Source organism: Heterodontus francisci, chromosome 11, assembly GCF_036365525.1.
Source record: "Heterodontus francisci isolate sHetFra1 chromosome 11, sHetFra1.hap1, whole genome shotgun sequence".
Classification (NCBI taxonomy): Eukaryota; Metazoa; Chordata; class Chondrichthyes; order Heterodontiformes; family Heterodontidae; genus Heterodontus; species Heterodontus francisci.
Window position 1 is genome coordinate 22,596,309 of NC_090381.1, and position 19,123 is coordinate 22,615,431.

At 46.0% G+C, this 19,123-nt stretch overlaps 1 protein-coding gene across 1 annotated transcript in view; it reads left to right on the top strand.

The window, feature by feature from the left end:
• The window catches only part of LOC137375134 (unconventional myosin-VIIa-like), a 348,920-nt gene extending 330,711 nt beyond the window's left edge, over window positions 1–18,209 (top strand). Inside the window, exons 44-48 of the mRNA XM_068041805.1 lie at window positions 2,762–2,947; window positions 5,507–5,623; window positions 9,893–9,976; window positions 16,275–16,394; window positions 16,475–18,209. Coding sequence (XP_067897906.1) covers window positions 2,762–2,947; window positions 5,507–5,623; window positions 9,893–9,976; window positions 16,275–16,394; window positions 16,475–16,552 — 585 coding nt within the window. The 3' untranslated portion in view covers window positions 16,553–18,209. The remainder of the gene's footprint in view (window positions 1–2,761; window positions 2,948–5,506; window positions 5,624–9,892; window positions 9,977–16,274; window positions 16,395–16,474) is intronic.
• The last annotated feature ends 914 nt before the right edge of the window (window positions 18,210–19,123 follow it).

The window sequence follows — 19,123 nt, forward strand, 5'->3', positions numbered from 1 at the left end:
TCTGGTCCACTTGTGAGCGACTGATCTGGTCCACAGGTGAGAGATTGATCCGGTCCACATGTGAGTGACTGATCTGGTCCACAGGTGAGCGACTGATCCCGTCCACAGGTGAGCCACTGATCCCGTCCACATGTGAGCGACTGATCCCGTCCACAGGTGAGCCACTGATCTCGTCCACATGTGAGCCACTGATCCCGTCCACATGTGAGCGACTGATCCCGTCCACAGGTGAGCCACTGATCCCGTCCACATGTGAGCGACTGATCCGGTCCACAGGTGAGCGACTGATCTGGTCCACATGTGAGCGACTGATCCGGTCCACATGTGAGCAACTGATCTGGTCCACAGGTGAGTGACTGATCCCGTCCACATGTGAGCCACTGATCCCGTCCACATGTGAGCGACTGATCCGGTCCACAGGTGAGCAACTGATCTGGTCCACAGGTGAGCGACTGATCTGGTCCACAGGTGAGTGACTGATCTGGTCCACATGTGAGTGACTGATCCCGTCCACATGTGAGCGACTGATCCCGTCCACAGGTGAGCCACTGATCCCGTCCACATGTGAGCGACTGATCTGGTCCACAGGTGAGTGACTGATCTGGTCCACAGGTGAGCCATTGATCCCGTCCACATGTGAGCCACTGATCTGGTCCACAGGTGAGCGACTGATCTGGTCCACATGTGAGCGACTGATCTGGTCCACATGTGAGCGACTGATCCGGTCCACATGTGAGCGACTGATCCGGTCCACATGTGAGTGACTGATCTGGTCCACATGTGAGTGACTGATCTGGTCCACATGTGAGCGACTGATCCGGTCCACATGTGAGTGACTGATCTGGTCCACAGGTGAGAGATTGATCCGGTCCACATGTGAGCGACTGATCTGGTCCACAGGTGAGAGATTGATCCAGTCCACATGTGAGTGACTGATCCGGTCCACATGTGAGCGACTGATCTGGTCCACATGTGAGTGACTGATCTGGTCCACATGTGAGAGATTGATCCGGTCCACATGTGAGTGACTGATCCGGTCCACATGTGAGCGACTGATCTGGTCCACATGTGAGCGACTGATCTGGTCCACAGGTGAGAGATTGATCCGGTCCACATGTGAGTGACTGATCCGGTCCACAGGTGAGAGATTGATCCGGTCCACATGTGAGTGACTGATCCGGTCCACATGTGAGCGACTGATCTGGTCCACAGGTGAGTGACTGATCTGGTCCACAGGTGAGTGACTGATCTGATCCACCGGTGAGTGACTGATCTTGTCCACATGTGAGTGACTGATCTGGTCCACAGGTGAGCGACTGATCTGGTCCAGAGGTGAGCGACTGATCTGGTCCACAGGTGAGTGACTGATCTGGTCCACAGGTGAGTGACTGATCCCGTCCACATGTGAGCGACTGATCTGGTTCACAGGTGAGTGACTGATCTGGTGCACATGTGAGTGACTGATCCCGTCCACATGTGAGTGACTGATCTGGTCCACATGTGAGTGACTGATCTGATCCACAGTTGAGCGACTGATCTGGTGCACATGTGAGTGACTGATCTGATCCATAGGTGAGTGACTGATCTGGTCCACAGGTGAGTGACAGACCTGGTCCACAGTTGACTGACTGACCCGGTCCACAGGTGAGCAACTGATCCTGTGCACAGGTGAGTGACTGATCCTGTCCACAGGTGATTGACTGACTGCCAATGTCTACCCTTGAGTGATTGGCCCTGTCTACCCGTGAGTGAGTGACTGACAATGTCCACCTGTTAGTGATTGGCTATTCCCAATTGCATGGCTGCCAATTTTCACAGCAAATAACCAGATGATCTGTTTTTTGTGATGTTGGTTAAGGGATAAATATTGGCCAGTTTACTGGGGAGATCTCTCCTACACTTCTTCAAATATTGTCATGGGATCTTTTGTGTTCACTGGACACACATGGTAGGACAGGTCTAACATCGCATCTGAAAGATGGCATCTCTGCTTTTGCAGCAACCCATAAACATCTATCTCAGTGATACCACTGAGTCATCTGTGGCCAAGGCTATGGTCAATTTTAGCAGCACAGGTTGAAGAACCTTCCTGGCCTACATGGCTCAATATGACATGGGATGGTACATTGACCCACTACGTTACTGGACCATCTACACAGCAGATATGGATATGGAGATGATGCTGAAGTTAGCAATAGACTCATAAGAGAGGCCCTTGCAAGGCTAGAGGAAGAGCCAGACCATTTGATTAGACAGCCATGTTGCTGATTCTGAACAAAACGTGTTTTCTCCTCTGATGAATTTATAAGTAAAGGTACCTCCAGGTGTGGTAATGGCCACACTGATCAGAAAGTCCCAGTTTGAATCCTTGATCTATGCTGAGTTAATTGATGTGTGCGGGGCAGTGCACCTCCGTGCTGAGGATACAGAAAAATTGCCAGTGTTGATAATTGAATAGACCAATACTGGAAAAGTGTGACTTGGAATAGCAACAGACTTGGCCACCCTGTCTCTGATGGTCAAATTGCCTTTAGGCACTCATTGTCAAGGCATGAAAAATGGCTGCTTGACTGAAAAGGTTGCTGTGACCCACAGACTGTATCCTAATCTGAATTAGAGCCTTTTGAATAGGTTCAGAGTTAGCAGTGTTTCATCAAGGAGAATTGTCGAAGAGTCCTTTTGTTATCTCTGGTAACTAAAGACTGACCAATTGTTCAGGTAACTGTATATTTCCTGATCTTCTCCTCTTCTTGATTCCAAGGAGCTACCAAAGTATTTGCGAGGTTATCACCAGTGCACGAAGGAAGACGCCATACAGATTGCTGCATTCCTTTACAAAGTGAAGTTCAGTGACGATAGGTCCCAGTTTGTCAATATTCCTAAAATGCTGAAAGATCTGGTTCCTGAGGACATGATTCGCACTATGTCATCTGAGGAATGGAAGAAGGTAATTAAGAGAGTGATAGAGTCATAGAGTTTTACAGCACAGAAACAGGCCCTTTGGCCCAACACACCTGCACCAACCATCAAGCACCCGTCCAATGTATTCCTGAGTTATTCCTAGGACCAAAGTGAATGACCTCAAATTTTCTTGCATTGAAATCCATCTCAGTTTTGCCCATTCACTTAATCTATTAATAATTCTGTATAATTTTCGCATTTCTATTTACACTGCTTAGAATGTTGCCTCTCTTTGTCATTGGTAAATTTGGACATTTGTCTTTCTATTCCATCATTTAAATCATTAATAATCTTTCTACTTGTTGCTATTAGAGAGTAATCAGGGATCATTAAACCCATTGGAGGGCAGACCTTACAACTGCAAGAGGAAGGGGCAAATTAGGATGCAAGTGTGTCAATGACTAGTACCATGGAAACAGTGAGTTGGGAACAACGTCATTACCTTACTGTACCAACACAGAGCTACTGTTACAGGCAAAGGATTTCCCCTTGTCTAACCCACTGACTCATATCAAACTGCCTTTCATCAATTAGGATGTTGATGGCAGGTTAATTATATTGTTAAAGATACACAGGTGAAGAGCATTGTTTAATTAAGGATCTAGAGGGGATATAAAGAGAGCCTGCTGGGACATAGATGGATTAGTAGAGATAGGGAATGCTGCAGTCTGTTAATAATCTGGCTGTCAAGAAAAATAATTTGTGTTTAGCTTCATTCTTCACCATTTGGCTTGGATCCAAATTAACATAGAAGAGTTTTACACCACAGTTACTTTGTTCTAATACCAGCTTCAATTAGATTATTGCACTATGGTTATTTGCTTCTGCACTAAAAAGCATTAAAATCTGATGTTAGAACCTGCCAGCCACCTATTAAGTAGGATCCTGTTAAGGTAACTGGATAGGGGAGGATGACTGTTTGGGGAAAATAAGATCTTCAATAATATTTTAGAACAGCTACAAAGTGGATTGTAATGTAGTGCAGTGTGAAGTCAAAATGATCATTAGTGACATGAAGCAAGATGAGTGAGTTGTACTAATCCTGAAAGGTATGCAATTACATAAAAACAATCCAAAATGATCTTTCTGTTGGCTAAAATCTTTATTCCTCTGGGCTAAACCAATGACTGGCAAGTCCATTGCTCGCCAATAAACATGTAGTATACTCAGTCCGGAGAGAGTATGTTAATGAATTAGCATCTGATAGCTTTCAATGTTCAATGTATATAAAGAATTAGTTCAGGGACAAGCACTTATATTGCTTTAACATATGGAGGAGGCTAGTGAAGTTTGTAAATTATTCTAACATATGCACTGAATTCTGTTCATTCACCCATTCAATGTTAAGTAAGTTGTTGGTTTAAAGCCTCCCTTAGTCTGATCTGGAGTATATTCGGGTTACTTACCCAAGAGAGGGGAATGACACAGAGGCATCCAACACATGGGCTGATAAGTGGCAAGTAACATTCGCGCCACACAAGTGCCAGGCAATGGTCATCTCAAACAAGACAGAATCTAACCATCTCCCCTTGATGTACAATGGCATTACCATCACTGACTCCCCCATTATCAACATCCTGGGGGTTACCATTGACCAGAAACTGAACTGGAGCAACCACATAAATACTGTGGCTAAAAGAGCTGTGTTGAGTAACTCACCCTCCTGTCTCCCCACCCTGTCCATCATCTACAAGGCACAAGTCAGGAGTGTGATGGAATACTCTCCACTTTCCTGGATAGGTGTACCTCCAACAACACTCAGGAAGCTCGACACCATCCAGGACAAAGCAGCCCGCTTGATTGTCACCCCATCCACCACCTTCAACATTCACTCCCTCCACCACCGATGCGCAGTGGCAGCAGTGTGTACCATCTACAAGATGCACTGCTGCAAATCACCAAGACTCCTTCGACAGCACCTTCCCAACCCATGACCTCTACCACCTAGAAGGACAAGAGCAGCAGTTGCATGGGAACAACACCACCTGCAAGTTCCCCTCCAAGTCACACACCATCCTGACTTGGAACTATATCGCCATTCCTTCACTGTCACTGGGCAGTGGAACTCCCTTCCTAACAGCACTGTGGGTCTACCTACACCCCAAGAACTGCAGCGGTTCAAGAAGGCAGCTCACCACCACCTTCTCAAGGGCAATTAGGGATGGGCAATAAATGCTGGCCTGGCCAGCGACACCCACATCCCATGACTGAATGTAAAAAATAATTCTAGTAAGATGGAGAACCATGGCAAGGGTTCTCTGTTAGAGTTTCTGTTTACATTAATACTGAGCAGGTAAAGGCACACACCAGCTCATAAGGAACATGAGATACGCTTGCAGGATTGGTCAGTGAAGCTGAACTCAAGGAGTCTATCCAAAGCCCAAAAATGCAACAAGATTGAATACAAATGTTGTCAACATATCATTTGGATGGAAAGGTAAACCTGTGTCTCTAGCTTGAAGCCTGAGACCAGTACTGATAGGGACATCTCAAGGGGCCATTGCACGTTATACTTGACTAACTCTTTGTTGGATTTCCTTTGCAGGCTATTGTGGCAGTGTATAACAGGCACACAGGGAAGACAACAGATGAAGTAAAGCTGGCCTTCCTCAAATTGCTGTACCGATGGTCAACATTTGGATCGGCCTTCTTTGAAGTGAAGGTACAGTGCTGCCACAGAGAGATTTGGTAGCCATGGATTCAACGTGCCTGTGCAGTGCCTGTGTTACTGAGTCGACGAGCACATGACCTATATTTATTAATGATTCTTTTATCCCGGAGCAGGTTTCGAGGGAATGGGATGAAGGCAATACGCATTCAGTGGCCTAAGTTTCAGGCCCTCTCGGGTATTTAACTGTTGCCGGCCCTGCCTGCCCAGAATGGGGATGTGTGTGGGGAGAACGAATAAGGGACAGAGATGTGTCAGCAAAGGAAGATTGGCCAGCCCTCGGCCCTTGGCGCCATGATGGCAATTTCTTCACTTGCCTGTAGGGCCTCATCGTTCTTCCCACCAGCTGCCAATCTGCTTCAGCCTGCTTGGGAAGGCCTGCTCAGGGCTCTATTGATGTTATGGGATTTCGATTTATGTTTATTTTCCCGACTGAGTCCAGCAGCATTGCAATTGGAGATGGGTGGGCAAGGAGTGGAAAATGGAGCTGCTGCATTTTAACTGCTCTCCAGGCTGTGAGAGTTCAAATTCTCCCCTGCACTCGGTCAGTTAGTGTCATTGGGGTTGATTTTTCACCTGCTTCACCTGCTGTTAAAGGTTTGACAACAACCTTGAAATGGGGTCAGGAACCTTGATGGCGGCAATCCCAGTTTGAACTCGAGTCGTCAATCTGGTGTTCTGCAGGATATCTGCCAAATTTTAATGGGATACTATGAGCCCTCTGCTGGTCGGTCACCTAAAAGGCGGGGCGGGGGTGGTCGCTGGATTTGTTGAGAGCCACAGGATCTGTTGGGGTCTCTGGATCTCAAGGGATCACTAGATCTATTGGGTCGCTGGTTCTGTTGGGGCCTCTGGGTGTGTTGGGTTCACTGGGTCTTTGGGGGTGTTCACTGGGTCTGTGGGTGGGTCACTGGGTCTATGGGGGTGGGGGGGGGGGGTCACTGGGTGTGTTGGGGAGGTCACTGGATCTGATAGTTAGTCAATCCCTTTGTATAATTGAATCTGTTATATATTGTTGCCCGGAATTTCATGGAAGGTTTTGATGTAACTGTGGCATAAATGGTGTTGCACAACTGTTTTTCTCCTGAGGAAATCACACGTAACTGATTTGCATGCTTTCTGCTGAAACATCATGCACGATTTTCCTCAAAAGATCCCATGGTAGTATTTCGAAGGCAAGGAGGGTAATTCTCAATATTTACCCCTCAATCAATATCACTAAAACAGATTAACCTGGTTATTTATCTCATTGCTGATTGTGCAAACTCGCTGCCACCTTTCCTACATTGCAACTTCAAAAATCTTGGCTGTAAAGCACTTTGGAACATACTGAAGTTATGGAAAGCTCCATCGGAAGGCAAATCTTTCTTTATGAATAATTTAGCCTTTTGCATGTTCAGACTGTAATATGTTAGCAATTGCTTTTTGCCATCAATGCTGGATACAGCCTAAATTGGCACCATGGTGAAGATGACCAAATGTATCTGCAGTAGAGCTGCTGCCTTTTCCAGTTGTCGTGGAGTCATAGTTGTATAGCATAGAAACAGGCCCTTCGGCCCATTGTGTCTGTGCCAGCCAGCAATCACATCCTTCCTATAGTGTGGTGCCCAGAACTGTACACAGTACTCCAGCTGTGGCCTAACTAGCGTTTTATACAGCTCCATCATAACCTCCCTGCTCTTATATTCTATGCCTCAGCTAATGAAGGCAAGTATCCCATATGCCTTCCTAACCACCTTATCTACCTGTCCTGCTGCCTTTAGTGATCTATGGACGAGTACACCAAGGTTCCTCTGACCCTGTGTACTTCCTAGGGTCCTACCATCCATTGTATATTCCCTTGCCTTGTTAGTCCTTCCAAAATGCATCACCTCACACTTCTCAGGATTAAATTCCCAATATTGCCAGCCCATATATATCGTCCTGTAATCTAAGGCTTTCCTCCTCACTATTTACAACACCACCAATTTTTGTGTCATCTGCGAACTTACTGATCATACCTCCTATATTCACATCTGAATCATTAATGTGCACTACAAACAGCAAGGATCCCAGCATCAATCCCTGCGGTACACCACTCGTCACAGGCTTCCACTCGTAAAAACAACCCTCGACCATCACCCTCTGCCTCCTGCCACTAAGTCAATTTTGGATCCAATTTGCCAAATTTCCCTGGATCCCATGGGCTCTTACCTTCTTGACCAATGTCCCATGTGGGACCTTATCAAAAGCCTTACTGAAGTCCATGTAGACTACATCAACTGCTTTACCCTCATCTACACATCTAGTCACCACCTCGAAAAATTCAATCAGGTTTGTTAGACACGATCTCCCCCTAACAAAGCCATGCTGACTATCCCTGATTAATCCTTGCCTCTCCAAGTGGAGATTAATTCTGTCCCTCAGAATTTTTTCCAGTTGTTTCCCTACCACTGATGTGAGACTCACCGGCCTGTAATTACCTGGTTTATCCCTGCTACCCTTCTTGAATAATGATACCACATTTGCTGTCCTCCAGTCCTCTGGTACCTGTCCTCTGGCCAGAGAGGATTTGAAAATTTATGTCAGAGCCCCTGCAATCTCCTCCCTTGCCTCACATAACAGCCTGGGATACATCTCATCTGGGCCTGGGGATTTATCCATTTTCAAGCTCGTTAAAACAGTTAATAGTTTCTCCCTTTCAATGCTAATATGTTCAAGTATATCAGAATCCCCCTCCTTGAGCTCTACACCCATCCAACTGAAAAATAATTGTTTAAAACCGTGTTGGTCCTACCCTTCACCTTAATAGGAACATGTTGGCTCTGAACTCCCACTATTCCCTTTTTGAGTGACTCCCACTGGTCTGATGTAGACGTTCCTACAAGTAGCTGCTCCCACTCCACTTTGTTTAATCATATTGAAATCGGCCTTCCCCCAATTTGCTACCTTTATTTCCGGTCCATGTTTGTCTTTTTCCATAACTACCTTAAATCTTACAGAGTTGTGGTCACTATCGCCGAAATGTTCCCCCACTGACACTTATACTCCTTGTCCAGCTTCATTCCCTAAGATTAGGTCCAGTACCGCCCCTTCTCTTGTAGGACTTCCTACCTGCTGGCTCAAAAAGCTCTCCTGTATGTATTTTAAGAATTCCGCCCGCTCTAAGCCTTTTGCACTAAGAATGTACACAGTTGTATGCTGAAATGAAAGACTAAATCGGATGGTAAAATGTCAGGGATCTCAACTGGACAACACTGAATGCAAACCCAAATTTAACTGAGTTACACTTCCTTCTCCTCATTATGGAAGTGTTGGTGGTTCTTGTCAGACCACTAAATGACGCTGCTACCAAGTATCAGAATGTTCTGCTTCACACCCCACACATGCGTGTTTACCAAACAGCAATACAGACACACACAGGAAAGCCCCAAATTAACTAACTCGTCCACCAGGAAGGGAGTGGGTTTGGGTCGGATGCCACTTTATTCTCTATTGATGTCTGGAATGTACAACAGGCCTAGGCTGTGACTCTGGCCTTGACCTGACTACTGACCCCAGCCCAGTACTGACCCCAACCTCTTCTCCAACTCTGACCCGGGCCCCATTGGCAGCGCACATGAGCTAGGTCAAGTCTTTAGTTTCTGTGAAGAATACACTATTTTAAAAAGGGTATCTGCAGTTTGAACACAAATGGGCAGCAACTGGTGGCACTGCATTTGCTTGTTTTACAACTTCTGGTGTGGACAAATGAGATGTGAAAGATATTTTATTATAAGTTCCCATTGATGAAATCAACGTAGAAAACAGTGTAAATCGCAGCATTATATCTGTGCATGAGCAATCCAGTAAATTCAGGCCTGTGTGTGTGCGTGGTGTGTGCGTGTGTGTGTGGTGTGTGCGTGTGTATGGGGTGTGTGCGTGATGTGTGCGTGTGTGTGGGGTGTGTGCTTGTGTGTGTGGGGTGTGTGCTTGTGTGCATGGGGTGTGTGTGTGTATGTCTGGTGTGTGTGTGGGGTGTGTGCTTGTATGTGGGGTTTGTGCTTGTATGTGGGGTTTGTGCTTGTATGTGTGGTGTGTGCATGTGGGGTGTGTGTATGCACCTCTTGGTGTATCTGCATGTGCACGTACTGTTTGTGACTATATTCAGTGTGTGGTTCCGTGTAACTATACTGTGGATGTTAATGTATTAAATGTGCAGTCCACAGTATAAAAGGCTGACACTGATTTAAACCTTATTTGTCTTTTGAAGATATTAATAAATCATTCTTTTTTCCATTCCAGCAAACATCTGAGCCCAATTTTCCAGATATTGTGCGGATGGCCATCAACAAACAAGGGGTGACAGTGATAAACCCACGAACTAAGGTAAACACAGAAGCAGCTGGTTATAAACCCCGAGAATCCGAGACAATAATTGGAGGAACAGGGACTCAGATGGACAACTTACATTTATATAGCGCCTTGCACGACCTCAGTATGTCCCAAAATGCTTTACAGCTAATGAAATAATTTGAGGTACAGTCATGGTAATTTTGTAGGAAACAAAGCAGATAATTTGTGCACATCAACATCTCTCATTTACCAGCTAAAATATGAGTGTTTGGTTGGTCACTGCATCATTTACCCTGGTACAGAGCCATACGGAACAAAAGGGACATAGATTTATTCCCCTGTCATTGCTGAACTAGTTGATATCATTCAAGGGCCTCAGTTGAAGCTTGCAATTTGCCTCAGTGCCTCGGGGCCTGTGGGAGCTTCCATTGCTGAGTAATATCCAGTGAGCTGCTCTGCACAGTGCATGGGTGTATGGATTGTAGGATAGGAGGGGCTCAGAAATGGCCTTCATGTGAACCACAGGAGAAAACAGGGGAATAGCAAAACAATTAGAGACTGAAGGGGGTGATGGAGGAGGGACTCAGTCTGCAAGAGTGCCCCATGTTCAATGTGTGCTTGTGTGCTCCCGCGTTCAGTGTGCTCCCGCGTTCAGTGCGTGTGGCCCCGCATTCAGTGCGTGTGGCCCCGCGTTCAGTGTGTGGCCCCGCGTTCAGTGTGCTCCCGCGTTCAGTGCGTGTGGCCCCGCGTTCAGTGCGTGTGGCCCCGCGTTCAGTGTGTCTTCCCGCGTTCAGTGTGTCTTCCCGCGTTCGGTGTGTCTTCCCGCGTTCAGTGTGTCTTCCCGCGTTCAGTGTGTGATGCTGTGTTCACTATGTGTAACTGTGTTCACTATATGTAACTGTGTTCATTGTGTGACCCTGTGTTCAGTGTGTGACGCTGTGTTCACTATGTGTAACTGTGTTCAGTGTGTAAACCTCTGTTCACTATGTGTAACTGTGTTCACTATATGGAACTGTGTTCATTGTGTGACCCTGTGTTCAGTGTGTGACGCTGTGTTCACTATGTGTAACTGTGTTCAGTGTGTAAACCTCTGTTCACTATGTGTAACTGTGTTCAGTGTGTGACCCTGTGTTCAGTGTGTGACGCTGTGTTCACTATGTGTAACTGTGTTCAGTGTGTGACCCTGTGTTCAGTGTGTGACGCTGTGTTCACTCTGTGTAACTGTGTTCAGTGTGTGACCCTGTGTTCAATGTGTAACCCTCTTTTCACTATATGTAACTCTGTTCAGTGTATGACCCTTTGTTCAGTGTGTGATCCTGTGTTCAATGTGTAACCCTCTTTTCACTATATGTAACTGTGTTCAGTGTGTGACCCTGTGTTCAATGTGTAACCCTCTTTTCACTATATGTAACTCTGTTCAGTGTATGACCCTTTGTTCAGTGTGTGACCCTGTGTTCAATGTGTAACCCTCTTTTCACTATATGTAACTGTGTTCAATGTGTGACCCTGTGTTCAGTGTGTGACCCTGTGTTCAGTGTGTGACGCTGTGTTCACTATGTGTAACTGTGTTCAGTGTGTGACCCTGTGTTCACTATGTGTAACTGTGTTCAGTGTGTGACCCTGTGTTCAATGTGTAACCCTCTTTTCACTATATGTAACTGTGTTCAATGTGTGACCCTGTGTTCAGTGTGTGACCCTGTGTTCAATGTGTAACCCTCTTTTCACTATATGTAACTGTGTTCAATGTGTGACCCTGTGTTCAGTGTGTGACGCTGTGTTCACTATGTGTAACTGTGTTCAGTGTGTGACCCTGTGTTCAATGTGTAACCCTCTTTTCACTATATGTAACTGTGTTCAATGTGTGACCCTGTGTTCAGTGTGTGACCCTGTGTTCAATGTGTAACCCTCTTTTCACGATATGTAACTGTGTTCAATGTGTGACCCTGTGTTCAGTGTGTGACGCTGTGTTCACTATGTGTAACTGTGTTCAGTGTGTGACCCTGTGTTCACTATGTGTAACTGTGTTCAGTGTGTGACCCTGTGTTCAATGTGTAACCCTCTTATCACTATATGTAACTGTGTTCAATGTGTGACCCTGTGTTCAGTGTGTGACCCTGTGTTCAATGTGTAACCCTCTTTTCACTATATGTAACTGTGTTCAATGTGTGACCCTGTGTTCAGTGTGTGACGCTGTGTTCACGATGTGTAACTGTGTTCAGTGTGTGACCCTGTGTTCAATGTGTAACCCTCTTTTCACTATATGTAACTGTGTTCAATGTGTGACCCTGTGTTCAGTGTGTGACCCTGTGTTCAATGTGTAACCCTCTTTTCACGATATGTAACTGTGTTCAATGTGTGACCCTGTGTTCAGTGTGTGACGCTGTGTTCACTATGTGTAACTGTGTTCAGTGTGTGACCCTGTGTTCACTATGTGTAACTGTGTTCAGTGTGTGACCCTGTGTTCACGATATGTAACTGTGTTCAATGTGTGACCCTGTGTTCAGTGTGTGACGCTGTGTTCACTATGTGTAACTGTGTTCGGTGTGTGACCCTGTGTTCAATGTGTAACCCTCTTTTCACTATATGTAACTGTGTTCAATGTGTGACCCTGTGTTCAGTGTGTGACCCTGTGTTCAATGTGTAACCCTCTTTTCACGATATGTAACTGTGTTCAATGTGTGACCCTGTGTTCAGTGTGTGATGCTGTGTTCACTATGTGTAACCCTCTTTTCACGATATGTAACTGTGTTCGGTGTGTGACCCTGTGTTCAATGTGTAACCCTCTTTTCACTATATGTAACTGTGTTCAATGTGTGACCCTGTGTTCAGTGTGTGACCCTGTGTTCAATGTGTAACCCTCTTTTCACGATATGTAACTGTGTTCAATGTGTGACCCTGTGTTCAATGTGTAACCCTCTTTTCACTATATGTAACTGTGTTCAGTGTGTGACCCTGTGTTCAATGTGTAACCCTCTTTTCACTATATGTAACTGTGTTCAGTGTATGACCCTTTGTTCAGTGTGTGATGCTGTGTTCAATGTGTAACCCTCTTTTCACTATATGTAACTGTGTTCAGTGTGTGACCCTTTGTTCAGTGTGTGATGCTGTGTTCGCTGACTCTCCCTCTGTTCCCGGTGTAGCAATGATCCCGTGGCATTTGGTGGCAGCGTTCCTGTGTTTACTTTGCTATGCTCCCATATTGTTTTTGCTTACAATTTCACACTATTTTATCAGCTTTGAACTTTCTGAGGGCGTGCATTAATTTCTCTGTGTGGTTTGTATCAGATGTGAGTTGAAGCCTCTATTTATTATGCTCATTGTTTGTTTTTAAGGACCGTACTGATTTTTCTCGTGTTGAACTAAACAGTTTTGAAGCATGGAGAATAGTGTGGGGGATCAGGGCACTGGGTGTATCTTTCACACAGATGTAGCCACTGACCCTGCCTGTGCTGCTTGTTGTGACAGGCGATCTGCTCAGTGCCAGGCGTCTGCTGGGGTTGGATGGTAAATTGAGACCTTCTGTACGAGTCACGGCCTGTAACCATGTAATTTCACTGCAAAAGGATTTGCTACACATCAGGGCTGTGTCCAGAATCCTGCCCAGCTGCTGGTTGCTGTGTCTGAGGTTGGGAATAAAAGGGAACTGGATTCAGCCACAGGAACGTTCAAAACAGATCAGAGGGAAGCGAAAGTGCCTGGAGGGGGAGGTGATGATGCAGGTGGGAGATGGGGGAGGGCGGGAGTGGGGAATCTCCGTCAGTCTAGAGGCAGTCGATCAATTAGGCTTCTGGGCATTCTTTGTGAAGGTATTTCTGAAGTTGCTGATGCTGGTGACCACAGCCCTGATCTCCCCAGGAGACTAGGGTCCACCGGAACTGATCTGTTACCCCCCTGCCCCACCTGATATTAAGGGAGATTTTAGTAAAGGGAAGATCAGAGTGGTGAGGCTCCTGTCTGGTACTTTAGTGAAACTGTTCATTTTTTTTTCCATTCAGAAATATTCCGAATTTTATTGAAATATTGTAACGTCAACCATTGAAAGAGCAGAGGAATGTGATGTAATGAGTCAAGTGTTTGTCCCAAACACGGCAAATCATTTCTTTATATATACTGGGAACAACAGTGGACCAACGCTGACCCTCGGGGTCAATACTGACCCTTGGGGTAAACCACTTCTAACTTTTCTCCAACCCGAGCAACATTGATTAATCCTGGTCTCTGCTTCCTGTCCATCAACCAACTTCCTGTTGATAAAATTTCCACTTGTACCGTATGCTTGACTTTTTCTAACAAATCTCCTTAACAAATTTCTTGTGAAAATTCATTGACATTGTTTGTACTGTTGTGCTTTGTAGTTTCTATCTGATTGGCACAGTACAGAACAGTCATTGGTGTTCCACAGAAGCAGGGTGACGTGTGTGATGCATTTCTCTCTCTTAGGAACATAGGACTTAAGAGCAGGAGTAGGCCATTCGGCCCTTCAAGCCTGCTGCACCATTCAATATGATCATGGCTGATCTGGCTGTGGTCTCAACTTTCCTGTCAGCCCCCCATATCCCTTGACTCCCTTGTCTATCAAAACTCTTACTCAGCCTGTTTGTGTTCACAGGAGATGGAGCTGCTAGATCCTTTGCTGCCTTCTTGTCATATGACAAGGGATGTGGTAGTGCACTCTGTGTATTGTAGTTGTGCAGAAGGAGGGTAGAAACTGTAACTGCCATGATGCATCTTCCTCTCCCTCTCACATGCATCCAAGGCAGCAGGAAATCAGCAGCAGCCAATGCCCAGGTGAAATGTCCAACTCCAGCCCCAGGCCCGAAATAGTAATGTTAGTCTAGGTGTGGGAAGAGTAAAACAGGCAGTTCAAATATTACGTGGCCAATTCCTACAGTTTAATGAACCTATTGAGAATTGGGTCGTTTTATTGTGTGTTTGGATTGTCCAGTACTCCTCAAGCTTCCCCTGCTGCCTCTAGTTTCTCTCCTATCTCTCCTCATGCCCTCTCTGAGCTCACCTTGTCCATGAGACCCGCCTCCTGCTCCCTTGACCCTATCCTCACTAAATCACCCAACTTCCCCACCTAGCCCCCAGTGATGCTAGTATTATATCTTGTTCTGTCTCCTCAGGTATTGGCCCCCTCCTTTTCAAAACTACCATCATCGTCCTGTCCTTAAAAAACCCCTGCTTGAACTTCTGTCCTTGCCAACTACTGGCCCATCTCCACCTTCCCTTTCCCCTCCAAATTCCTGGAACTTGTCACCTCCCAAATCTGTGACAACCTTGCCTGCAGCTCCATCTTTGAACGTCACCGTTCAGGTTTCTGCCCCAGCCCCAGCACTGAAACGACCCTAACCAGAGTCTCAAATGACATCTTCCAGTTACTGAGTCTTCATTGATAACTTGTGCGACTTTTTATGTGCTCATACCACACAATAAAATGGCCCAATTCTCAATTGGCTCCAGAGATCACCAGCTTTACATTAGACAGTGCAATCAACAGTGCTCTCCCAACAGAAACATACACTGAGGGGGTCTTTTACCTCAACCTTGGAGCCCTGCCTTCAGCTGACTAGGCCCTAAGCTCTGGAATCCGCTCCTTTAACTTCTCCGCCCATCTATCTCTCTTCTCTTTTAAGTTGCATCTTAAAACCTACTTCTTTGACCAAACTTTTGGTCACCTCTCCTAATATTTCCTTATGTGACTCGGTGTCAAATCCTGTAAAGTGCCTTGGGATGATTTACTGCATTAAAGGTTGTTGTTATTGTTACATAGAGACACTGGATTACATGGTGTCAAAGAGAATGGCAATGTCATGGCAATATTACTGTAAGTGGGAATGAAATCTATCAGTAATGTGTGAATAGTGATGATTATGACCTCATTAACACTTTCATGGAATGTTTCCTATTAAGAACATAAGAAATAGGAGCAGGAGTAGGCCATTCAGCCCCTTTATGCCTGCTCTGCCATTCAGTATGAGCATGGCTGATCTTCCACCTCAATTGCATTTTCCTGCCCACTCCCCATATCCCTTGATTCCCTGAGAGATCAAACCTCAGCCTTAATTATACTCAACAATGGAATGTCCTCAACCCTCTGGGGTACAGAATTCCAAAGATTCACAATGCTCTGAGTGAAGAAATGTCTCCTCATCTCTGCCCTAAATGATCGATCCCTTATCCGGAGACTGCCCCTGTGTTCTAGATTTGTATCTGTATTTCAGTAAGATCAATTAGCAGCAACTGAGGTCCCTGAACCCTGTCATGGCCGAGCTCCAGGTCAATGAGTTCCTGCTCAGGCTCCTGATGTTTCTCTGCTCTCTCTTTGCAGGTAACTTTAGTGACTCATCCGTACAATAGAATCTTAAACTGGTGCAGCGGCAGTACATACTTTCACATGTCAGTTGGCAGTCTAGTCCGAGGAGGAAAGATTCTCTGCGAGACTTCACTGGTAAGGATGGTCATTGACCAGAATGGCAGTGGGAGTCAAACTACATTTCATTCTTTAACAATTTGCTTATTTGATTAAAGGGTTACAAAATGGACGACCTTCTGACGTCATACGTGAGTGCGTATTTAGCTACTGTAAAGCAGAAAACGGCTCGATAGCTTGCCTGATGGGACCAACATTAAAGGATTTGGACAATGCCAACAGTGCCATGAGATTCTTACAACTCTCTCTCTCCTCTTTTCCTCGTCTCTTTCCTTAGCTGTTTCTCTATCTTTATCTTTTCCCTCCTCTCTCTTCTCACTCCAATTTTTAGTGGACCATCACTTCACAGCTGAGAATTTTCAATGAACCTGTTAATGATTAGAGCAGATCTGTGTAGTGCCTTTTTAGCAGGTGATGTAATTCAATTGCAATCAAAGTGACTTGTGTCTGAGGTGATTCATATGGTGAGTAGTTTTTAAAACAGTGCCTGGGGCTCCATAAAGCACACGTGATGACCCTTCTGTGCTGCTTCTTCCAGGAGCTAGTTGGAGCTGATTTTGATGTTTAATTTCGGAGTATAAATTGTGGGACCTTGTCCAATCCATGCAATGTGAACTCAAACTTTATCACCCACACCCTTAAACATACACGTGGACAGTATTCACTGCAACTCATTTGGATACCTGAAAGAAGTATGACAACTTGCATTTATATAGCACCTTCAACATAATAAAACATTCCAAGAACATTTACTTTCCCGTTAACACAGCTGGTTCCCTATTTAATGCCATCTGTTTCTAGGTGTCACAGGCCCCGAAGCTTCTGCACCTTTAATGTCAGTTCTGTGGATGTCTGTCTCCTCGTCTCCCCAGAGCCCAGCATCCTCCCTCTCACACTCAGGCTCCCTTTTGGGTTACCAACGTTGGTTGGGTGTATTCCTGGAAGTTTTATTGCCTGACTTCCTGCCTCCAACTCCTCCCCCTCCCACCCAGTCAAACAGCTTTCTCTCCTCAATCTCCAATATTTTTACAGCCAATAAATGAAAATGTTCAAAGAAAGCAAAATAAAACCCACCATGTTGAACATCCCTATGATGTTTCTCTTTGGTCACTCACAGTAGTGCCCAGGAAATTAATCTTCAATTCCTGATGACTGTGGGAAAATCCTGGAGGGTTAGCAACACTGCCCACATTGTGATGAGATATTTGTGACCATCTGGGTGTGATTCCACGGAGGGATGTTCAGTCAAGATATATGGCTGTAGATGACTCCAATCACAGTCAATTGTCATGGGCTCACAGCCAAATCCATTGCCGTCCAATATATTTTCAAATGGATGTGAGTGCAAGTTTCAATGAATATAAGTATGTCCAATCGCAGAGGAGTGCAAGTGTGAGCTTGTCCATGTGTGAATTTGAGTGTACATACAATCCAAATGTGCACTGGTGACAGAAAAGATTACCGAGTGTCATACTATCTGAATTGTTCCATATTTACGGTGGACCGTGAGCCTCCACATTGTATTTATTCTGTGATCTGTCTGTTGTTCGGGCCTCAGTCCCCAGGCCTTTGCGTTTTATGTGTGTGGATTCTTGTGTCTTTGATCAGATGGGGCTCAGCAGCAGTTTGACACTCCTCAGTGTGCATCTTCAACAGAGTCATTAACTTGTTCATTTCAAAAAGTTGCTGATTTTGTTTGGTGAATAAGAATTTGACGCGATCAGATTAACTTGTCTGTGAAAAAAGTACTTTTAACCAGCAAGATCCGACTTCAGGTCACCGGGTTGTTTCTTCAATCTCGCATGTGCACTTTCTAGGGCCGGGCTGCTCCGTACTTGGCAATAAATTAAATTCAATATCAACCGAGTCTCTGTCTTTTTACTGAATGTATCATGTGGGTCTGGGTGATGTGCGTGTGGGTGACGAGGGTCTGGGTGATGTGGGTGACGAAGGTCTGGGTGATGTGGGTGTGGGTGACGAGGGTCTGGGTGATGTGGGTGACGAAGGTCTGGGTGATGTGGGTGATGAAGATCTGGGTGATGTGGGTGACGAGGGTCTGGGTGATGTGGGTGACGAGGGACTGGGTGTTGTGAATGTGGGTGACGAGGGTCTGGGTGATGTGGGTGATGAGGGTCTGGGTGATGTGGGTGTGGGTGACGAGAGTCTGGGTGATGTGGGTGACGAGGGTCTGGGTGATGCGGGTGACAAGGGTCTGGGTGATGTGGGTGTGGGTGACGAGAGTCTGGGTGTTGTAGGATTGGGTGATAAGGGTCTGGGTGATGTGGGTGACGAGGGTCTGGGTGATGCGGGTGACGAAGGTCTGGGTGATGTGGGTGTGGGTGATGAGGGTCTGGGTGATGTGGGTGACGAGAGTCTGGGTGTTGTGGGTGTGGGTGATGAGGGTCTGGATGATGTGGGTGACGAGGGTCTGGGTGATGCGGGTGAAGAGTGTCTGGGTGTTGTGGGTGTGGGTGACGAGGGTCTGGGTGTTGTAGGTGTGGATGATGAGGGTCTGGGTGATGCGGGTGAAGAGTGTCTGGGTGAAGTGGGTGACGAGGGTCTGGTGATGTGAGTGACAAGGGTCTGGGTGATGTGGGTGATGTGGGTGACGAGAGTCTAGGTGATGTGGGTGACAAGGGTCTGGATGATATGGGTGACGAGGGTCTGGGTGATGTGGGTGTGGGTGACGAGAGTCTGGGTGATGTGGGTGACGAGGGTCTGGGTGATGCGGGTGACGAGGGTCTGGG